The following is a 24227-nucleotide window of genomic DNA, read 5'->3' as shown; positions in this document are numbered from 1 at the left end:
TCCATCACCATACTATACATCTGCAGGTGTGTGCATTATTCTATGATTCATTTGTCATCATTTCTAAGCATGTAAATGATTACCGTATGTCATAGATAAGTTATAGCCATAGACTTGCACATCTTTAAAAAATCAGACTTCCACAGAGAAGTATTGTTTGACACAATCCCTGTCTGTCATACCAGCTAGATCAGGGGTGGGCAATTATTTTTCCTGGGGGCCACATGAGAAACACAGATTGTTGCCGGGGGCCAAAAAATACAGTACATGTATCGTCACGCATTAACCTCTTAATTTTATTAAATTATAGAAAACATACTCATTCTTTGGCATTTATTATATTGCAAATCACTCCAAACAGCCAATTTAGGTCATCTTCATTTTTTTTCTAGTGGTAAAAACATTAAAATGGTGTGGTTTGTCTTAGAGTTCCTGGGCCAGGCAGAACCATCATGAGGGCCGGTTCTGCCCAGGTCTGAGCTAGATCATCACTGAACATGTCCTGGAAAATGATCTCTAGAAAAGAGTGGGAACCCTGACAATCCCTGCTGCAGCAAAGCATCCCCGCATGATGCTGCACCAATGACATGTCCAGCTATAGCCTCATGTTTGACAACATGAAATCTGTTACGAATTCACTTCATTGACTTCAACCTAAGTGTATGCAAACTTCCCACTTCAACTGTACGTTTATGTATTTATATGTACTGTATATTTGTACATGTAATGTGTTCACATAATGCAGTTTGTTGGCTCCTGTGGGGAAAAATATCCCAGAACGCAAAGACGTTGTGAAACATTTTCTACTGGAGAGTCTTATCAGAGGGGATGTTCTTTATCTGTGGAACCAACCGACCTGAGTCAGGAGATGAGGGCAGAGGAAGCAATGAGAGAGTAAAGAGGGGAGGAGAGGGCGAAGCTTCCTCCACGGCCGTAAAGATCACAGCGACTACAGAGACAACCGTGAGCGCTCTGTAACGCCCCAACAGACTTCTACACCAGTGCAGTCCAACTCTCACAAGTTAGGCTATGCTGAATGGATTTCAAATGAGAGAAGTGGTGTAAAAACTACACTTGCCTGGGGGTAAGCGCACTATTCCACTGTGAGGGGGACACTTAAAGGATAAGTTCACCAAAAAATGAAAATTCAGTCAGTCATTATCTCAGGGCGGGTGAAGTGTTTTAGTCCACAGAGTTTCAGAGCAAAACACTGTTGCAGAATTATCCTAAGCAATTGCAGTGGATGGTAACCAACTTCCAAACATAAAAAAAAAAAAAAAAAAAAAAAACTGAGGTTAGGGCTAGGGTTAGCCTCCATACTGCTCACCTGGCATAATCCAAGTTTCCACAAGCCCCCGAGATGCCAAGTTGACTTGAAAAAATGTCATTTACACCCTGTTTTTAGCTGGAATCTTCACTGCAAGGTACATTATCTGTAGCCTGGGTAAACCCAGCCGCCACGTGACCTGCTCTCAGACCTGCTCTCAGTCACTGACTGTAAGCAGGGTAAGCCTGAGAGCAGGTCACGTGGAGGCTGGGTTTACCCAGGCTACATTATCTGTCCCCCTACCTTGGAGCACCTGACTACATTGAAGATTTTGGGCTAAAAACAGGGTGTAAATGATGTAAATGATGAAAGTTGGTCCACTATCCACTTATTGTTCAGGAGAATTCTGCAACGAATGCAACTCCACTAAGGTTTTGTGGAGTAAAACTTCATCCGCCCTTCCATCGGCATGGGGGTGAGTAGATCATGACTCAATTTTCATTTTTGGGTGAACTTGTACTTTAACTTGGCAAGCATCTTCATTTTCACAAGCACCTGTTGAATTTATTTTTCTTCTCAAATGTAACAGAATACTTTTGTTTATTATATTTTATATATTATATAGATATATAGATAGATATATATATAGATAATATTTTAATACTCAGATTATATCATAATCAAAAGAAAGGTTCTGCACACTTGGATCCCTGCAAAAATCTTTACTAATGTACCAAGCTTTCGGTCTACAAGACCTTCATCAGGGCAAATGATGAAGGTACAATACAATACAATATATACAATACTCAGATTACTGCCATTCCATTCCATAATCATTTTAGTCCTCATCCCCAAAGAGTCCCAATAACAGATTAGACAGTCAGATAAATAAATATGACACAGCATAGACACATTTTATTTGATACATTTTACTATATTTTTCTATCACTATACTTCTCTATGATATAATCTTCTTTACTTAATATTGATATAGATATGACGTTATTATTATTGTTGTTGTTGTTGTTGTTGTTGTTGTTGTTGATGTTATCAGTATAGATTATTTCCAAAGCTTTGGCACCATATACTGAATTACACTTCATGCCAATAAAGCTAATTGAATTGATTCACATGATAGAGTCGAGAGAAGGCCTAGCCAAGGAAGAGCCTGCCAAGGCACTGAAGCAGCCTATTGGGAGGTAAGCCTCTGTGTGGAGAATTTGGGGTGTGTGTGTGTGTGTGTGTGGGGGGGGTTGTGTGTGTGTGTGTGTGTGTGTGTGTGTGTGTGTGTGTGTGTGTGTGTCTGTGTGTCCCTCTCGTAGGGAGTGTTTGAGAAGGCTGGGTAATCCCTGTAAAGATGTATAATCCTCGGGGAGAGCAAATATTACAACATGGTTTACTCAGGCAGACAGACAGACAAACCTGGGGGGGAGTTTTCTATACTATTCTACACTTGCTTCTGTTTTGAAAGGTGAAACAGATGAGAGAAACAGAGAGAGAGAGAGAGAGAGAAGTTTGCCACCGGTTGGGCACTGGCTACCAGGTGGCTCTGAATAACAATTGGTCTGATATTAGCATATGCAAATAGGGAAAATAAAAGTTTTAAAAGACAATAGAAGCTGATATGCAAACTGCAGCTTGCCATGGAATGAACCAAATACCCCGGCTGTGTTTGCAGGAGCACGACTGCATGCGAGTGTGTATGTGAGCAAGTGTGTATGTGAGCGTGTGTGTGTGTGTGTGTGTGTGTGTGTTTGTATGTTGGCCAAATCCATGAGGAATCTCTGTCATTTCAAGCAACATTTTTGCAAACATCATAAAACAATAAACATTTCCAAGGACGTAATGACACACAGACGCGCGCACGCACGCACGCGCACGCACACACGCACGCACACACACACACACACACACACACACACACACACACACACGCATGCACGCACGCACGCACGCACGCACGCACGCACGCACACACCACTAAAACCCACACTGGCAAGACTGTGGCCTTTCTCTCTCTTTCAGGACTAAATAGAGTTGATGGTCCAGATGCTTGTTCAAAGTCTCCGCGGCCATTTTGAGCCCTCCGCTCCATTAGTGTCCTGCTGCTTCTCTAATCCTCATTCACATGTAAGGCTGACATTTCATCTCAATGTGTTCATTCATTAGCTGCTGGCTGACTGCAGAGTCAGTCCACACCACAGAGACAGACTGCAGAGTCAGTCCACAGAGACAGACTGCAGAGTCAGTCCACACCACAGAGACAGACTGCAGAGTCAGTCCACAGAGACAGACTGCAGAGTCAGTCCGCACCACAGAGACAGACTGCAGAGTCAGTCCACAGAGACAGACTGCAGAGTCAGTCCGCACCACAGAGACAGACTGCAGAGTCAGTCCACAGAGACAGACTGCAGAGTCAGTCCACAGAGACAGACTGCAGAGTCAGTCCACAGAGACAGACTGCAGAGTCAGTCCGCACCACAGAGACAGACTGCAGAGTCAGTCCACAGAGACAGACTGCAGAGTCAGTCCGCACCACAGAGACAGACTGCAGAGTCAGTCCACACCACAGAGACAGACTGCAGAGTCAGTCCACAGAGACAGACTGCAGAGTCAGTCCACACCACAGAGACAGACTGCAGTCAGTCCACAGAGACAGACTGCAGAGTGAGTCCACAGAGACAGACGGGCTAATGAGTCAAAGCCACTGGCTGCCGCAGAGCTGCCGAGCATCTGGTGAACCGCTTCACCTGTTGCCGACTGACCAGCAAGGACTGCTCCAACTCTGCCCTCTGGCTCATTCAGGGATTGAGTTGCTCTGAATTGCAAATACTGGCCTCCAAAATATTGTATTCTCAATAAACAGACACATCAAGTAGGGCTGGGTATCGCAACTGATTTGCTGATTCGATATGATTCCGATACACAAGGCCCCAATGCGATTCAATATTGATATTTCAGAATATGAAAAGGGATATGAAATTGGATATGAAAGAGATTCCCAGAGAGCTGATTTGTGATGCAAATGTGACAATCAGTGATGTCATAAATCCCACATGTTGTGAACTACACAGTGACATCGTCAGTGATTTGTGATGCAAATTGTGACATCATCAGCGATGTCATAAATCCCACAACATGTTGCATCGTCTCCAGAGTCTCCAGCCTAGACGTGTGCAAGATTGCTAGTTATATTAAAAGGTCGATATCATGATTTATGAATCGATATCAGTTCCTTCAGATGAATATCGATTTGATATATATCGAGTTTTTTAACCCAGCCCTAACATCAAGGGTTTGCTTTTTGGAGACACGATAATTCAAGGTTTTAGTCACTCGACCTCGACCAATGAGAGAAAAGAAAAACCCGCCACCCGCCACAAATACAGACAGACAGACAGACAGCAGGCAGACAGCCACACACAGAGACAGGAGAAGACACCAGACAGCGTCCCAGACGGTTTCTTTAGACAGAGCCAGACTATCGTTAGTTAGTTTCAGTGCATCGCTGGATTTCAGACAATCAGGGAGCTGAGGACCCCTAGCCCAAAATCCTGGGTCCCCGGCCGCCACCCTCCCCCTCAGCCCCAGATGTGTGGCCCTGTGGAGCGGGGGCAGGGGCCGAGCTGAGGAGGGAGTTAGCTCTCTGCTCTCTGTCTTGATGGGCCCGCTACTTCCAACACAACCGCTTCTTTTCGTCTTTTGCCATAATCAATATATCATCTCAACTGTCTTTCTCTGTCTTTGAGTGTCTCTTTGACTATTTCAATCACTCACTCACACCCACACACACACACAGAAAATTAAGCAGCTGCAGGAGAGAGAGAGAGAGAGTGTGTGTGTGTGTGTGTGTGTGTGTGTGTGTGTGTGTGTGTGTGTGTGTGTTAAAGGGGCAGTGGAAGGTAGGGAGGGGGCTTCCTGTCATTTGAATGACCCCTCTACATGTGGGGTCAATATGTGCAATGCAGAAGTATGTGTATGTGTATGTGTGTGTGTGTGTGTGTGTGTGTGTGTGTGTGTGTGTTTGTGTGTGTGTGTGCGTGTGTGTGTGTGTGTGTGTGTGTGTGTGCGCGTGTGTGTCGGGTTGAGGTGGGGGCTGTGTGTGAGCTGTACCCCCCTGCCCCCCCTCCCTCTAAAGGCTGTATAAAGGGAATGGGGGGAGAGGTACCTTTGTCACTTTGCTCTCACACACAGTCACAGGGACAATCACACTGGACACACACTCTCACTGGACACACACACACACTGGCGGGCACACACATTCCTCAGGAACACACTGATTGTCTTGAGAAAAGAGGACTGCTGTGTATTTGACTCTCCCGCGGCCTCCACTGAAAGAGAGAAGGAGAAACAGACTGAGGAGGACAAACGCTGCTACAGCATCAGTCCAGAGTGGCAGAGGGAAACGGATCTCCAACCTCCAACCTGAATTCTCCTTAAGGGCTCCTCCAAAGCTCCAGCCATGAGGATCTTCAACCTGCTCTATCTGCTGCTGCTGCTCACCGCTGCTCTGGTGTCAGTCTCCTCTGTCAGACCAGGTAAGGGAGCTTTATCTCTAACTTCTAACGGTCTTAATGGGTAGCATTACTGATTAAATTGGATGACACCAAGCGGCATGATTACTTATTATTTGCCTTTGTAACCTGGGGGCCACATGCGCCACAGTGACAAATTCTTGCCAATGTTTCTTCTCCTGCATGTGAGAGTCATTTAGGCCCATCAGTCATTTTCAAGCAGGATGGACTACAGCATACATGATTCAATAGAATTCTAAAGGCTGTGTGGTGGTCTGGTTGTGATTTAATTATGAAGTTGGCTAGTGGAGGCAGGATGCTGGACCAATACAAGACAACTTTCATGTTGTGATTTAATTGGCCAGCTTTATAAATTTGATTTGACAAGATGTATTTTATTTTGAACATATAGGCTAAAGATAAAAACAAAAATAAAAGCTGGTCCCTTTACATTTCGTATGACTTCAGCCAGTGGGTTTTGAAACGTCAAGTCTGTCTGCTGCCCTGCTCCCAATCTGGGAACCCAACGGTAAAAAATGAAAAGAGAAAAAATTTATATTTTCGATGCAAGTCTAAAGTCTGTCTCGAGAGATTAGCTTGCTCCTGCACAGACAGACAGCCACGCAATATAGGCTACAAACAGGCAAAACTGCCTATGTGAGATCAGATTTTGTGTATTTATTTTAAAAATGAATTAACAATTAATCGTGTTCACCGTGACCGTACTGCCTGCCAAAAAGTTAATTGTGCGCATAAAACCTCCGCTCCCCTCCCGCATTCAGCAGGTGCGCTATAGTGCGCAAACCCAAGCTTACCCAAAAACCAAAGGCTGTCTCTGGCCTTGCGGCAGAGAGAAACAGCTGTTGTTAGAGGCTTCTGACATGATTAGGTTTGTGTGATGGAGGAGAGAAGAGGAAGGAGAGAGAGAGAGAGAGAGAGGCCTGGCCGGGCGGGGAGGGCATGCACCGCAGCCGGGGAGCGAACAGTGGCCGCAGCGCATCCATTGTCCCGGCTGGAAGGCGCTCCCTGCGCCCGGCGCGCTATTGTTAATCACTGTGTTAAAAACGCCATGCAAATGCCCGAGCTCGATTAACATGACATGGAGAAGGAGTGCCAAGTGTAAGAAACCTACCTTTAGGCATGGAGAACAGATTTCATTCAGATACAGGAGGAGGGGAGGGAGGGAGGGAGGGAGCCATAAAGTCATCCGGTGGTTTGGTTTATCTCTTCCTGTGCGTCCCTGGCAGCCTCAGCCTGTGAACTGCAGCGGGATGCAATAGTGGATTTATTAGGGACGTTTAAAATAATCATGTGTTAGGTCTATGTTTCCTGCTTTATTAGGAGGGGGCGCACTGCTGTTGGTTAATTGCTTCAAACAATAAAAGCCATGCCTCGAAAGCGAGTTGTTCTATGGCCAAGAGCCTGAGAGGGTTAGTTAAGGTAATTGACTAGAATAATTTCAAAATAATATTAGTATAAACTGAATAAACAGATACAGATCAGATGTAAGCGGATCCTCCTAAAACATATTTTTGAAAATATGATATCCCATTGACCTGTTTTAAACACACATATAATAGCCTATAATATGATATATAGCCTAGATCTATGTGACTGATTAGTCTGCTCATTCAGTGTTGATTCAGCAAAATCACATTTCATTTCAAAATGCCCCTTTTTTTTTTGCAGATTTCCTGAACCTCAGGCAAAGATATCACAGACGCATACGTATGTGCTCGCACAGACGCCGCTGCATGCCACTGCACTCCAGAGTACCCTTCCCCTGAGGTAAGCCCCCCCCCCCCCCCCATGTGGTTTTTGGAGTCAAATTGAAACCAGTTAGATCATCTGCACCTGTGTGACTGTATGTGCACTCATGCATGCGTGTGTAGGAGAAGTTATGAGCAGGCTGTGTGATACATGGGACTAGAACCTGGTTAAGGAGCTAGCAGGTGGCCGTTTAAAGAGTGTGTGTGTGTGTGTGTGTGATTAGTGCCAGAGGTGTGTATCCACACGGAACAGGAGTCCAGGGGAAAACAGGCTGGAGCATAAATCTCACTAACGATGAGGAGGTTTATGCCATGAGTGCTGTTTGAGACGGGCTGCCATGGCTAGAGAGAGGTGTGCGGTGAGGGTTGTTAAAGAGGTTTATTGAACTCAGGAGGCCACTCTCCAAGCAAACTTACTCTTACACACACACACACACACACACGCGCACACACACACACACACAATGTACTTAGCAATGGCTTTGGCCTGATCATGAATTTCTCGTAGCAATTCCTTAAATATCTTTGTTTCATTACAGGCAGAAGCACAAGAATGAGGGTGACATAAGAATGAGGGTGACATAAGGAGAGAAAACGGGGCGATGGACACACAATGGATGGACCCTAAAATGGAATACAATATGGGACACCAAGAAGATGCCAGCCAAAGACAGTCATGTCATGTGTATGATGCTGTCTCCCTCAGAAGACAAGTCCAGCTTCAACAGACCTTCAGATATCCTGCATGACTGACTTTTCACATGGAATAATTGTGAATATAAATCTCATATATTTCTATGGCAGCACATAGGCTAACTAGTTCTGTCTGATTGCAGGCACCTCCCCCTCCCAGTGTTCAAAAGCCAATATGTCTTTACTGCCAACTCAAATATCACAATAAGTATGAGAGGAAGATAACCCAACATCTGACTCGCTGCTTCTATGGACCAAAGAGCTGGAAACAGCTGTGATGAGCATTGACATATATCGTATTCTACAAAGTGTTTATAATGCATGTATGCACTTCAAATGTTTAATGAATGACATTTTAAACTTTTTAATAAAAACATTTATGTATAATTTTTACTGGTTTGGTTTCAACTTTACTTCATGAGAGTGTGTGTGTCAGGCTTTTAAAAAGCCTCTGAGAATAACAGCTGAAGCTGGATTGTAATCTAGATTTTATTCCAGAGAGTTGTAACTGGGGAAGGGATAAATATTGTCAGTGTGTGTGTGTAACTTAAAAGCAGAAAACCAGATCAAACACATTCTACAGACACCTGTAGCGCCCTGGACAACTAACTGGATAACTTTGGGCTCCATGCAGTAGAAGCCACATGGGAGAAGAGTGGTAAATACTGCGCTCCCCGTGGAGTTACGACCCCGGGACATAAAGGAATCACAATAGGGAACCACCCAAGGGCTCAAATAACGACCTCAATATTTCTTGAAGGTAGATTCCCGTGACTGTTGACGTCAGCCACGAAATTACAACGCAAGAAATAAGAAGAGACAGGAGACGGCACTCACACCGGCTAACGCGGCCGGGGCCATTGCATGCTTTCATGTGTGATAAATAGGCTCTTTCTAGCTTCACAGCCTCTCATATTGTGTTAGGAATCATCATGTCAAAACATAAAACTGCATTCACCTTGTTGAAGTAAAGTATTGTGCTTAATTGTATTGTTAAATAAAACCAAATATAAGAATATTAAAGATTTATTGGAACCTGATAACAAATACACAAACGTATTAATTGGACAAATAGAAGGAAAACAACATTATTCAGTAAGATGAGCATTAAGGCAACACATTCACACCATCTCAACTCGCATACTGTACACACAGTCACAAGTAAAACCACACTTATAGGCATTTAGAGCGTTATTCCACCCCTCTCTCTCTCGTGCCGCCCGACCCCGGTAAGCGATAGCCTTTCCGCCCCTTCCTCTCCCTCCCTCCCTCCCTCCCTCCCTCCCGCTCTTTCAGTGCATTTGGCATTAACTTTGTCTCCGTCCCCGCTAAGCGCGGATGATCTCTATAAACAATGTCACCTTTTCCGTGGCTTTCTCCCACACAGTCACCAAAGGACCCGCGTGCACACAGGTCACTAGGGGTCGTAACGCGGTAATAAAACCCCTCCCCTCTGATCTGTGACCCGTGTCTCTTCTCCTACCTACCCACCCCTCCTCTTTTACCATCCTCCACTCTCTGGTCCCGCATTGGCTCCTCTCCTCCTCCTCCTCTTCTTCCTTCTGCTATCTGTTCATCTCCGGGAAGCCCTCCCGTCTCAGTCTGTGTGTGCAGGTGTGCGCGTGTGTGTAGAGGGCTTTCCTTACTCAGTCCACTCTTTAGTCTTTTATCCAGTGTTTCTCCTCAATCCTCTCCTTCAAACCCCGTGGATCCTGTCCCCATCTCCTCAAATCCTCTCCTTCAAACCCTGTGGATCCTGTCCCCTTCTCCTTTGTGTGTCTCTTAAGAGCTGGGTGTTAAAGTGCTCCAGAGAGAAGGGGGGGCTGGGCGGCGGGGCTGAGAGGGAGGCAGAGGAGGTCAGTGCTGAGCGGTGAGGTTGAGCAGCCTCTTGCTCAGTAAGGTGTTGTGCTGCTTCAGGTACTCTATCAGGTCGGCCTGCTTCTCCACCACCTCCTCCAGACTGGAGCCCTCTCTGTGAAACACACACAACGTTGTTTCATTTAATTTTTCCAGTTGTTTTGGACTTTGAACATGGCGCTGCACGCACCTTGTTTTCATATGGACAGGTTTCTGTCTCTCATTATTTTTATTATTATTTATTTTATTATTATTATTATTATTATTATTATTATACGGTTTTGGGCTTCTCTATCCGGTTATGTTTCCACTTAAACGCTGTTGTAAAAACACACACACACAAAAGAAACCAGACTACGGGTATATACAGTACATGCAGCGAATAATCCAAAAGATTGAGCAAAAACCTAGCTGTGTGAACGGGAGTTCTCATAATGCAGTAACAGCCTTGATCTAATTGAGGAAATCGCACTCCTGCTGTTTACGCGACCGCTTGATGAATGGCTGAATTGGCACCGATTAGCGTGCTCGTAAACGCGCTGGGCGAGCGCCAGAGTGCGTTTGTGAACGAATACATGTGCGTACCTGAAGCCCGTCTCGGTAGGCAGGCTTGTGTTGCTGTAGGTGTGTGAATGTTCCTCTTGGCTGACGTCGGGGACGGCTCGCCCCCTGTTGAACCGCATCACCTTGACTAGAGAGGCAAACAAAACAACTTTAGTTACTTTTCTAATTCGATCAAATCACGACACCGTCGCTTTAACCCGGCGACTTGTAACGCGCACGTGAACACAGATAGAAACAGTGGGCAGTGGGAGCCGCCCTCCCAAAGTCAATCGCTCAGGTGAGAAAGAGGACACATTTGTTCTTTTATTGTCGTCCATGCCCCTCTCTCTGTCCTAAACACACACGGGCTGTTATATCCTGCACTCACTCCTTATGGGCTGTCATATCCTGCACTCAAACCTCGAAATCTCACACCCTTAACATACACCTTTACACCAGGGGCGTGGTTAGCGGCAAGGTGTGTGTGTGTGTGTGTGTGTGTGTGTAGTATAGGCTTACAGTAGCTGTAAGAGGAGCCCGGGAATGTGTATGAGAGATGGTGGTACTGTTTTAAATCAAAGATAAGCCTGTGGTGTGTGTGTGTGTGTGTGTGTGTGTGTGTTTGTAAGAGCAGAGGGAGGAGCTGACTGAGTATTGATAAGGCTGAAGTGTCATTAGCCAGAGGAAATTGTCGGGGAGGCTCTAAAGAGCGCTATCTTTACTTTGCTACAGTGCCGCAACTCATCTCAACATCCACACACACAAACCTCAGAAATACTGCACATTCCTGCATAATGAGACCCTAAATCTCTGTGTGTGTGTGTGTGTGTGTGTGTGTGTGTGTGTGTGGGCGCGCGCGTGTGTGTGTGTGTGTGTGTGTGTGTGTGTGTGTGTGTGTGTGTGCGCGCGCGCGCGTGTGTGTAAATACAGCAATAGTGAGACATTCCAGGAAAGGCAGAGGAATGGAGAAGAGGCGAAAAGAATAGAAGAAAGAAAAGGACAAAAAGTAATGATGAGCGTGACTTTGTCGTTTCATATTGCATTGTCATCCCTACTACGTATTTCCAAGACAAGAAGAGGGAAAATTGACAAAATGACTGGATTTTGGCTGAAATAAGGTGTATAGTCTCAATTCAAGCAAATCTCTGGTACATAAGGAAAAGGATCAAGCGTGAAGATAGGGTAGATGCCATGGACTGTAATGGCCCATTTCCACCGCTGGTATCAACGCGGCCCCGCACACAGCTCGTCTCGCTTTTTTGTCTCATTCCACCGATCAAAAACGTGGACAGCCCGGGTTGAGTCGGGGTTGAGTCGTGCTGCTTTTGGTCCCTGCTCTGTTGAGGTTCTAGGGCTGTGGACCCGGTACCATACGGTGGCGTGAAAACACTGCAGACGACCGATTGGTCAGGCAGAATCGTGTTTACTGTAGGCATCTACTGTCAATGCTGGATACCAGTTTAGTGGGGCTTACCAGATATGCGGTCGCTATGACGACCAGGTGTGGGTGGAGGCAAGTAAACTTGCTAATTGCTATGGAAACAGAGTCTATATTAAGTAGAGCCGAGTAATACCAGATCGAGTAGAGCTGTACTGTGCTGTTATATGTGGTGGAAATGAATGAATGACAGTAGTCAGCATGGAGTCTCTAGTAGGCCTTATCCATTGGCCGTGTCATGCCACACTGATTTGTGTATCCTTTACCAAATACCAAAAGTTATGGCAGAGATGGATCTTCTTTGGAGTGGGGCCAAAGCAGGCTTGACCTGCCTCTAAGCAGGCTTGACCTGCCTCTAAGCAGGCTTGACCTGCCTCTAAGCATGCCGGACCTGCCTCTAAGCAGGCTTGACCTGCCTCTAAGCATGCCGGACCTGCCTCTAAGCAGGCCGGACCTGCCTCTAAGCAGGCTGCCTCTAAGCATGCTGCCTCTAAGCATGCCGGACCTGCCTCTAAGCAGGCTGCCTCTAAGCATGCCGGACCTGCCTCTAAGCAGGCTGGACCTGCCTCTAAGCAGGCTGGACCTGCCTCTAAGCAGGCTGGACCTGCCTCTAAGCAGGCTGGACCTGCCTCTAAGCATGCTGGACCTGCCTCTAAGCAGGCTGGACCTGCCTCTAAGCAGGCTGGACCTGCCTCTAAGCATGCTGGACCTGCCTCTAAGCAGGCTGGACCTGCCTCTAAGCAGGCTGCCTCTAAGCATGCCGGACCTGCCTCTAAGCAGGCTGGACCTGCCTCTAAGCAGGCTGGACCTGCCTCTAAGCAGGCTGGACCTGCCTCTAAGCAGGCTGCCTCTAAGCAGGCTGGACCTGCCTCTAAGCAGGCTGGACCTGCCTCTAAGCAGGCTGGACCTGCCTCTAAGCAGGCTGCCTCTAAGCATGCCGGACCTGCCTCTAAGCAGGCTGGACCTGCCTCTAAGCAGGCTGGACCTGCCTCTAAGCAGGCTGGACCTGCCTCTAAGCATGCTGGACCTGCCTCTAAGCATGCTGGACCTGCCTCTAAGCAGGTTGGACCTGCCTCTAAGCAGGCTGGACCTGCCTCTAAGCAGGCCGGACCTGCCTCTACAGGCCGGACCTACCTCTAAGCAGGCCGGACCTGCCTCTAAGCTGGCCGGACCTGCCTCTAAGCAGGCTGCCTCTAAGCAGGCCGGACCTGCCTCTAAGCTGGCCGGACCTGCCTCTAAGCAGGCCGGACCTGCCTCTAAGCAGGCTGCCTCTAAGCAGGCCGGACCTGCCTCTAAGCTGGCCGGACCTGCCTCTAAGCTGGCTGGACCTGCCTCTAAGCATGCTGGACCTGCCTCTAAGCAGGTTGGACCTGCCTCTAAGCATGCCGGACCTGCCTCTAAGCACGCCGGACCTGCCTCTAAGCAGGCTGGACCTGCCTCTAAGCATGCCGGACCTGCCTCTAAGCAGGCTGCGGTGACGTCTGGCCAACCTGTGACGACCACCCTTCTACCCCTCAAACAGCTGTGTTGTGAGCACAGCACAGGTTGCGAGAGTCTCGTCTGTGCTGGAGAGCAGAGAGAAATGGATTTTGAAAAGCCTCTCTGTGTTCAGCTCTCAGTACTTTTGTAGCTTCTAACTGAAACTCTGTGCTTTGAAGTCTAGTCTCTCTCCTGTGTTTCGGTTTGTACTTTCAGATATCTGCTTGATTTGACCGTTTCCTCATCGCACATCGGAGCCCTGTTATGTTACTGCGCTTCATATTAAAAGCTTTCCATTGACAAACTAAAGGAAGGCCGTTTATTGTGAAGAACTTATAGGAAATGCAATGTTCATCCACCGTTTTAGCTGTGACTTTTTTACCACTAGTAACATTACAGCTCCTTGCTTTTTGACAAGGGCACCATCAGTTTAAAGACACACCAAGCGGGTAGCCCTGTTGTAATGGAAATGCAAATCCCAGCCACGCCACGCCGCGCCGTGCCGCGCCGTGCCAGGTCAGGTCATCACATTTGTCTGGAAAAGGCCTATGGAGTGTCATGAACTACAGCAGGAGAGGTACCAGCGTGGAAAAGGATGGAGAGAGTAACACTGCAGTGGAAAGGAGGCGACACATTTCACACCTTCCTGTTAGAGACACACACACTCACACACGGCTGACAGACAGACAGACAGTAGTAGTAGATAGACAGTGCTCAGACCCGACTCACAACTGAACCACTTAAATCAGTCTTCAACGGGCACACATTTCCAGGTGACGGGGCAGCTAGGTAGGCGCTAACAGCTAATGGTAACGCATGTAGTGCTCACAAATTAACTGCTTACAGTTAAGTCGTATTGACATCAGAGCATTGAAGGAAATGGATGGCAACACCTACGTACGGCATGCTGAGATCCCAACTCGGATGAGAAAAGGGGGAGTTGACACCTCTTAGCTTAGGGACTTTTAAAAGCTCGCCAAGCAGTGTGGAACTGTGCTATCTGCTGGAATAGTTGCAGTACGAGGCTCGGGAAAAGGTTCAAAAGAGTTCCTTCAAGGAGAATCCCTGAATGCTGACGTTGTGCTCCGGCTTGGAGCTCCGAGATCAATGATCTCCTGAAGATTTGGCAGTGGAATAAATAAATACAATCGGTACTACTATGCAAAGTGATAGCCCGAAGGTTCTGACAAGTAGATTCTTCACTGTTATTCTAGATTTTTGTGTAAGGAATCAAGATATTGTGCCCTTCATCATAACTTTGAGTTAACTTCAGATATTAAACCCAGAACATCACTTGTGACTGGAGCCTGACTGTCCATCATTACACTTGTAGTATCGTCTTCTTGCTCTTTTCTTCACAATGGCCTTTCACAGGAGCCTTGCTCTACCAGCTGCAATCAGCTGGATTGGCATTAAAGAGGCACTTCAGAGTGTGTGTGTGTGTGTGTGTGTGTGTGTGTGTTGTGTGTGTGTGTGTGTGTGGGTGTCATCCCTCTGCCCTGCAGTCCATGTTCTGACCAAAAAGAGGAGCGATGTATTCTAACTTAAGTCTTTGAAGGCCAAGGCATGGCTTTGATGTGTAAGGAGCATGCAGGCCTATAGAGGAGAGTGTATTCATGTTATAATGAGAGAGGCAGATACATACAGCAAACCTCAAAGACACACACACACACACACACACACACACACACACACACACACGCACGCACACGCACAATTACATTCAGCACGCACTTCAAAGAGAAGGTGAACGAGGCCTTCCTCTATGGAGCTTCATAGCTGCAGGCATCTTTCTCTCTAACTCACCCACAAAGACAAGGTTTCTTCTGCCTGTGCTCTTATGAACTGACCAATACCACCTCTGCTCTGTACTAGTGTGTGTGTGTGTGTGTGTGTGTGTGTGCCTGTGTGTTTGTTTGTGTGTGTGTGTATGCCTGTGTGTTTGTGCTTATGCACTGCAAGGCGTCGCTCAGTTTGAGCCATGCCTGACTGCACTGACCTGGAATGCAATGGACACACACACACACACACACACACACACACACACGGGCACACACACACACACACACACACACACACACACACACACAGATCCCACCCCCTCACATGCTGAATCAGCCTCACTGTAAACAAGAGGACAATGTGTGAGTGTGCGTGTGTGAGTCTCACTGTGTTTGGGTGGAGTGGGTTGAGGGCTAGCCTGTGGCTAGGCTAAAGCCTAATGCCTCTTATCTGCTCTCTTTAGCCTCTAGTATCTCAAGCACAATCTGTGCCCTTCAGCTGCCACAACACACCTTTAATATGGATTTCCTTTCAATACACTTTCTTCAATTTCAATATCCTCTGATACGGCATCTTTAACAGCAGTCTTCCTTTACAAACGGAGAGGATACACTCTGCACCATACACTGGCCAGTGTTTCAGCCTTGACCCAGTATTCTGGTCTTTAATAACATCTTTCTCTATTTCAGGATACGATAATAGAAACAGTTTGAGGCAAGTCTAATACTGGTGGAATATGCAATGTATCACAAAATCTAATAACAATGGTTAGGCCACCACTGCCAGACATGCTGTATAGTAGAAGCATTTAGAGCAGCTAGAACAAGGGATGCGAAAGAGGGGAGATAAAGCAGGGAGAGAGAGAGAGCGATATTAAACCATGTCAAAATTCCTTAGGCTACCCAGTTACAATATCTGCAGTGTCCTAAATCCAGACCTTTCTCATAAAGCACAATGCTTTATGTAGGTTAGGGTGCTTTCACACCCGGGACCCGGGACCGTTTCCGAGCACACTTGTCCCCAAATTGACCCCAGGTGCGGTTCGTTTCATCAGTGTGAACGTTGCGTTCTGTGCCCGGGTGCGGAACAGTGTACCGTCCGTGACGGGTCCACTTGAAAAGGTGGTCTGGGGAATGCTTCGGCGTGCCCGGGGACAGAACAATTGCGAATGTGAACGCCAACCGTACCGAACCACATAGACAACACACGGGCTAAGATACACTCCAGGCGTAGTTGATGACACAAGTGTATTCTGGAAGTGTTCCATTCCTGAGCGCGGAGGAAATGTTGTAATGTGAAAGCTGACCAGCGGGGGAGAGGGGGGCAATGGTACTCGGGCGCAGAACGGAACGGAACAGAACGAAAGCAATCGTTCCCAGTGAGAAAGCACCCTTAGATGCCAAATTGGTTTTATACCTAAACATAGCTCCAACCTTTCACATGCTGATCGATCAAAATTTAATAATAATAATCAAATTCACAATATTTGCCTGCTTACATTTACTTCAAAAAGGCATTTGATTCAATATGGTATGAATACCGTAATTGTTTTATAAAATACTAGCAGAATACCCGTGCAGTGTATCGAGTGTGATGTGCAGCATCGCAATTTTGGCCATTAATCTGCGCAGCCATCGCAAATTTGGCCATTAATCGTCCTAATGAGCCAATTTAAAAAAAGCTGGCTCCATTTCGTCACTCCATTACAGGTGCTCTTTACACTTCCTGAAAGATTTAGCGCGATCATCCGACGTAAAATGGCATAGCTGTGGCCGAACACAATTTCTGCTCACTCACTCACACACAGAGACTTTGGATTTTTGCAATCTATAGTAGGATTGCAAAAACAACTGATTATTATTATTTTTGTAAAAAGCAGAGTGAGAGGCAGAGCTGCAGTCTGAGTCCAGTAGTGTTCAACATCTGTATAAATGAAAGAGTACCAAAGTCACGCCCTCTTCCGGGTTAGGCATATGAACCAAGGGATTTCATCCGCCATTTATTTTCCCATAGACATTTCGTAAAATACTTATGAAATAGTTTTACTTGGTCAAACCAAGCGATTCAGCTATATTTCGAATCAGGAGAGACCCTATATAACATTTCACTCAGACCAAAGTTAAAAAAACAAAACAAGCACAAATTGGGAATAGCTGCGACCACATAATATGCACATTTCCCAAAATGCAGGATGGCAAAGGCAGCCCACCCCACTCTGCCTCTGCCACCCTGCATTTTGAAATCCCCCCACCGCCCCCCTTTATCCAATTGGCATGAACACGCACGCACACGCACACACGACCTCCATGCCAAATTTCAGCCTCCTAGGGCAAAAACTGTACCCGCTAAACAATGGTGAACTGTTTGGGGACTGACCGACCAACTGAGTGACTTATAGCTGCTGGTCGCAGCTAAAACGTTTTTTTTTTCTTTTAATTATTATCCGGTATTTCTTTTTTTATGTGTGTTATAATATCAGGGATGAAAAGTAGGTACTAAGTTGACTGTTATGCATCAATGTTACAATATTGTGGCCATAGTATTGCATATGGAATCATATGGGGGGGGAAAGGGAATTTGCCTATTCTTTATTGTACCATAGTGTATCCCATTTTCTCCTGTGCTACAATAATGCGCTATGGCAACACAAAATATTACTTGATTTATGCCAAGAAAGCCTTCTCTGACACCTTTTTTTTTAAACATCAAAATTACTGCTTATATGCAGGGTTTTCAAACGCAGGCAAACAGCGTGTGTTAAACGTAAAAAAAATACACCATTGACACTTTCATATCGACTCTCGACACATTTACAGCTACTCCCCCGGAGCGAGCGCTTCAGTGGATGAACTCATTGTCACAGGCTGCAGGCGACCTGGACACTTAAAACAGAGTAGATTGACCTGACATTGCCTCCGTAACATAAACTGTGGTAGTGCCATGATATGGTCACAGCCGGATAAATAGTTTATCAATGTAATCAATGTATAGAAATTTAAACTGTTACCTTTCTGAAACACATGCTCTTATGTTGTGTCAAGACAGCCACAGGCTAGTAACGGAAATACTGCAATTTACTTTCAGAACAAAGGCTTTCAAATTCTCACCTTTGGAATATTTTTATTTTTATTTCAACGAATATAACAGAAACCTTGTATCAAAAGAATTGTTGTGATGTTAAGATTACATATGGAGTGAGACTGTGGCTGTAAAGCATTACTCAAAATTAATATTAAGGTTAAAATAGGGATTTTATTTTGAAAGCCCTAAAGCGGAAGATCTACTTTTACATTCTGGCTGACTTGACACTTGTGCACTAAATGTTGGAAACTCGTCTCATCCTAGGAGAGACACTTTTTTTTCTGTTGGCATGTTCCATCATTTGGCTTCCATTGGACACAATGTAAAGACAATTAAGTAATTAACCATTAAGACAGTCGAATTTCAACCTGTGGGAAGCACTGACGTCGTTATTAATCGTGCGTTCCTTTATCGCAAAATAACTGGGATGTGGAGGCTAAATGACATCACATCCGTTTTGTTAGCGTTCCATTTGCAGAAAACTTGAGCTGGGAAGTTCACTGTTCATTGGTCAGATCCAGTCGCTAGCCAGGCTAGCCATTGTTAGCCATTGTTAGCAATAACAATTGACAACATGGCATTTCGCGGCATTTTGCGCATACAAACACTGCAGCCTCATGTCCACACAGATAGATGCTAGGCAGTGCTGTGTGTACAGCTGATTTAATGAGACACAAACAAAACAGAAGTGCTAAACAACATTACTACTACTGTTGTTGCGCGGCGCAGCCATCTTGGATTTTTGAGGTTGGGGCTGCTGAGACTCCTACAAGTTTGGAATGGGAAATACCAGCTCTGATGACGTCACCGCCCATCTCATGACCTTTGAAGTCGTAAGATTACCAGTCCCCAGTTATAAAGGAATGCACGATAAGGTGCGAAATATACCGTTTCCAGCTGGTGTGCTATTTACATCGTGTGCCGTTCACAGCTGAGCTGATAAATAGACATGTCATTTGGAGGTTCGTCTAATCGGCTGTCACTATAACGCCTTTGCCAATTTTAGACCGAAAAAAAGCCGGTAGTTTGTGGATATTACTGAGTGAGAGAGAGAGAGACGAGAGAGACAGAGAGAGAGAGGGCTGAATGGTTGATTGTCATGCTGGTGAGTCTGAAAAGGGTAGGGCCGGGGGTATTGTGATGCGAATGTGTCTAGTTAGTGTGGGGGTAGTGTGTGTTTGTGGGTATAATGTAATTTAGAGGGCGTGTCTTCTCCATATAACACTACTGATATTATTACAAAAAAAAACATGGTTAAGAAGAATGAACAATGACTACATGCTGCAAAACTTGAACGACAATACACTAAATCCTCACCAAGTTTCAGGATAGATCCAAAAATCTATTAAATATCTCAAAGTGTAAATCTACAGCTCCAGATTGAGGGGCGGCGTGTAACTGAGCAAACTGTGAGTAAAATCTACTCTACAATCCAACCAAACTAACTTATTCAACAATAACACATTTACAAGTGATTTGAAGCACTCTTTTGAAAAAGCATGGAATCAGATCACGGGCATTAGAGATACTGTTTTACCTGTGTAGGAGAGCAGACACGGCAACCCCACCAAGAGCTCCAACCCCAGAATGCTGAGCAGCATGTAGACAGATGTTGGTCCTTGGAGCAGTGGAACAGCCAGAACAGCTAACACTAACACATTTCCTGCGCACGACGCACGCACGCACGCCACACACACACACACACACACACACACACACACACACACACACACACACACACACACACACACTTTAACTTGACTATGAAAACACTGCCACCTTGTGGAGAGAATGGAGCTGACCATTTGGAATTGGATTTCCCTGAAACAAACATCTTATGTGATTTTCTAACATGGTAGATAGCCTGTATGTTTGTGTGAAGCCACACCTGTAGAGTGTATGGTGAGCGGCAGGTTCTTCAGTCCCTGTGTCTGTCGATAGAAGCGGAGGTATCCTCTGTTCCTGGCCCGGTTGTGATGGCGCTGCATACACCCACCGAACAACAGCACCAACAGCCATAAACACACCTTCCCGAACACAATGACACTCTGACCCCGCACAGGATCCAGCACACTCTTACACCCCTCCTCCTCCTGGCTAAATTTCAACTCGCACACCACTGCCACACACACAGACAGTGCCACATACACAATCTGAAAATAGGAAGAAAGGGTGTTGCAAGTGAGACTGAAGTATCAGGAAGAGGCAGCACAGTGTAACAAACACCATGTGTGTGTGGGTGGGACATACATGAAGGAAAGCCAGGAGGGCTGCAGGGAAGGGAGTGGGGATGGTCTGAAACTCTCTCCTGATGACAGAGTGGAGGGTGTCAGCAGAGATCAGAGGTCCATCAACCAGAGGGTCTTCCTCTGTGCTCCGGGTCATGTCGACTGAGGTGCCGGCGGCCTGGCAAAACATATACAATACTATATCATACTGTATGTGAAAAACAGCCCGTCTGTTGGCCAGTTTGTGTGTTATTCAGTGTGTGACGCGTGTGTGTGTGTGTGTGTGTGTGTGTGTGTGTGTGTGTGTGTGTGTGTCAGGGTGGGACTTTCATCATTGTAGAGGCAATGCCATCTGGCCTTCGGCGTCATGTGGGTTAAAATGAGGCAATTACACATCGTTTGCATAGGGCAGGATACATTAAACTGAGACCAGTGATGCTTTTAAAGCAACTGACAGTAGCAGGCTGGTAGCAGGGCACTGCCAAGGTGGCCTTAGGGATCTCAGGGCATCACGGCCAGAGGAAGGGGCAACAGAGGCCATGGCCTCCGTGTAATTCCCACCCTTGTGTGTGTGTGTGTGTGTGTGTGTGTGTGTGTGTGTGTGTGTGTGTGTGTGTGTGTGTGTGTGTGTGAGAGAGAGAGAGAGATTTTCACAATAACACGTTTTAAACATACTTGACATTATTGAGCTACAGCCAGGCTAGAGTAACCTCACTTTAACATCCGCACAACATCCCCCCAAAACAGGAAGACGCTTGGTTAAGTTAACTTGTGATGACTGATCACGTGCGTCTAGTGTGCGTTAAGTTAATGGCATGGATGTATTAAACGGTGGTGCTAACGCTTGCTAGCTCGTTTTCTAACGTTTAATCTGAAACTGGCGTGAGACATTGCAAACTGCGGTTAAACCACTAAATTAACGGTTAAATGATTTTGGTGTTCACCGGCTAACGTTAGATAGATAGCGGGTGCTACTACTAGTTTAATGTAGCTACTTCTCTGCACTGAACAAGCTCACCGTTGACGTGGTAGAAGCTAACACGAAACGATTTATACATACTGCATATTGCGGGGCTCCCTTTGAATCCATTGTGTGGTATTCGTTGTTGTTTTTAAGACAAAATGAGAGGTTAACAAACAGCTTTGGCAACCAGCAGCCAATCCCCTCCTTTGACAGTTGTTAGACTTCCGGTTTCCATCTTCTTCTTTTAGTTTTAATGGCGGTTGGCAAACAACTTTCGGGTGCATTACCGCCACCCACTGATGTGGAGTGCGGACTAAAATCTAACCTCTCGGTGATTCTATGCACACCAACAATTAATTCCTATCGAACAATAAACACAATAATCATAATTAAATAACAAGGAACCAAACAACCAATATAATCAATTTCCTAAAATTCTATTTATTCATCTAGTTGATATTAAATACTCTAGAATGGAGTATCCAACACTTATCCCCTGACAGTATTCTTAAGAGTATTACTGATTTGTTCCTCTCCAATCTCACTGAGTGCGTTCTTTAACACATCTCTCTCTGACACATACTTCTGGCAATACAATAAAAACGTGATCCACTGTCTCTTCCTCTCCACAATACTCACATCTCCCATTATTATGTTTCCCGATCAAAAATAGGGAACTGTTTAAAGCAGTATGACCATTCCTTACTCTTGTCATAACTATTTCCTATTTCGAACTCCAGACCCTGCACTCCCAACTAATGGTTTATTTTTAAATATATATCTTCCTTTACTTTCTTCATTCCATTCATTCTGCCACCTCTTTTTGATTTGTCCCTTAATCATCACTTTAGCTTCTGATTTACATGAATATGAGTACTTCCACTCTTCAAAGGCCTTTTTGCTGCTTTATCCACCCTCTCATTCCCATCAATTCCAATATGGGCAGGGACCCACACAAAACAAATAGTTGCATTTGGCTAAATCTAAATAATGATTGCAACACTTCATACAATAAATCCTCTCTACACCCAGGTCCCGTTCTTTTTATTTAAATTAAAGGTAGATCCATTTACAAAATATCAAGACAGTAAAAGATTATTTTTGACATAAAGTAAGAACTCAAATAAGTGAACTAAGAAACATATGAATAAATAAAAAGAAAGAAATACCCACCTACATTAATCAGCGCCTCTGTTTACATAAATTGCATCTCAATTAAAGACAACTCAAAGGAAAAGGCAGATAATATTCAGTTTAAAATATTTTATTGATAAACATACACTTGCTATAAAAGCCAATGAACTGAGCACTGCACTCCTAGTGATGAAGAAGCTGTCAGCCCTGAAGAACACACCTAGGGTCAAACCGCTGATGACATCCAGCTCCAGATAGAGGCAACGACACAGGGGGAGGAGAGAGACGTTCAGTTCAGACTCTGGGGAGGCAACACTTGTGATGGAGGCAGATGGGGAGATTGTAGGAGATTACCTAACTGACATAGTATAGGAAACACTTGATTGGGAAGCAGCAAATTATTTAGTGTCATTGGTTTAGCTCATGGTTGGAAGAGAACCAAAGGTGAGTAGGAGATCCATTTACGTTTTTGTTTCTGCTGGTATGGAATTGTGCTTCAAGTCAAATCAGCACACATTGCATACATACTATACACATGCATGAACACGCACATACACACACACACACATACATACACAACCACGAGCGCGCACGCACGCACACACACACACACACACACACACACACACACACACACACACACACACACACACACACACACACACACGCGCGCGTGCCTAGGCCTAGAGGTCCGTGTGAGTATGAAATACTCCTCCTGCACATACACTAGCCCTCCCATTCATAACATAAGGCACTAATTCTGATGCAATATAAACTATCTAAAACATATTCATGGGAAAATATTTAAAATCCAAACAACTAGCATTATTACTAACATGCATTCTCATTCTTGTAAAATGAATTATAAAGACACACGGGTAAAAGCGATTGGGTTCCCTAGATTCAAAAAGAAGATGATGTACAACATACAAGAGGAAATACCAATGTCAAAGTTCCACTGGGGAGAAGATAACCAACAAAGTCAAACTCACACTATGCCATCTGAGCAATACTCACAATAACAATAACTTATATATATGTATGTTCTTCTTTCATGCAAAACCGTAAACACAAAACAAAAAATGAATCAGAAGGGATGGGTAAGGCATTATAATGGTCGAGCTACATAAGGTTATCCAACCCAAACCACTTTACTGTACACTCAGAGAGTGGAGTCACATGATCAGTACACAAGCAGGGGTGTATGAATGTCTGTTAATACATAGATTTAGGGACCAATGTGGTAAAGACTAGTGTTTAGTGTTTAGCGTTTAGCGCAACATGTTCAGCTTGTGGCAGAACAGATCATGGCTGTGCTGCAGTACGGATGTGCAAAGACCTAAACACATTTTGATTACTTGATTACGTCCATGCTACAAGTATTGTGTATACATTTAAAAGGTGTGCACGTGATGTTGTGTCACACAGTCCACATGTTGTGTCCCGCAGTCCAGTTTCGCTTTCAAAACAAAAAAAAC

The 24227-nt window shown here is 45.3% G+C and overlaps 2 protein-coding genes across 3 annotated transcripts in view; both read right to left on the bottom strand.

The window, feature by feature from the left end:
* Positions 1–9611: 9611 nt before the first annotated feature.
* Positions 9612–21812, bottom strand: tmem192 (transmembrane protein 192). Of its 2 annotated transcripts, none has more exons than XM_083656320.1 (6): positions 21712–21812; positions 20674–20829; positions 20312–20576; positions 19961–20086; positions 10686–10791; positions 9612–10215 (listed from the first exon to the last, which is right to left on the bottom strand). In XM_083656320.1, the coding sequence occupies exons 1-6, from the start codon at positions 21739–21741 to the stop codon at positions 10101–10103; spliced, it is 798 nt and encodes a 265-aa protein (XP_083512446.1). In that variant the 5' UTR covers positions 21742–21812; the 3' UTR covers positions 9612–10100. The 2 variants fall into 2 exon arrangements, with proteins under 2 accessions (XP_083512446.1, XP_083512447.1); XM_083656321.1 differs by having other exon boundaries at positions 20312–20405.
* Positions 21813–22932: 1120 nt separating this feature from the next.
* The window catches only part of LOC310793432 (uncharacterized protein), a gene marked incomplete at its 5' end in the record, with an annotated part of 31934 nt that continues 30639 nt past the window's right edge, over positions 22933–24227 (bottom strand). The window contains one exon of the mRNA XM_083655251.1: positions 22933–24227. This exon is cut by the window's right edge and continues 223 nt beyond it.

This window comes from Poromitra crassiceps (genome assembly GCF_964638095.1).
Source record: "Poromitra crassiceps genome assembly, chromosome: 19".
Taxonomy (NCBI): domain Eukaryota; kingdom Metazoa; phylum Chordata; class Actinopteri; order Beryciformes; family Melamphaidae; genus Poromitra; species Poromitra crassiceps.
The sequence above is the reverse complement of the archived record's forward strand: the minus strand, read 5'-3'. Positions and strand labels throughout refer to the sequence as shown.

Excerpts from the sequence above, each read along its gene's own strand:
- tmem192 (XM_083656320.1), bottom strand. The coding sequence starts at position 21,741 with ATGGATTCAAAGGGAGCCCCGCAATATGCA. Across the intron at positions 20,087-20,311 it reads GCTCACCATACACTCTACAG|GAAATGTGTTAGTGTTAGCT; the intron begins GTGTGGCTTCAC and ends CGTCGTGCGCAG. Across the intron at positions 10,216-10,685 it reads CCTACCGAGACGGGCTTCAG|AGAGGGCTCCAGTCTGGAGG; the intron begins GTACGCACATGT and ends TGTGTTTCACAG.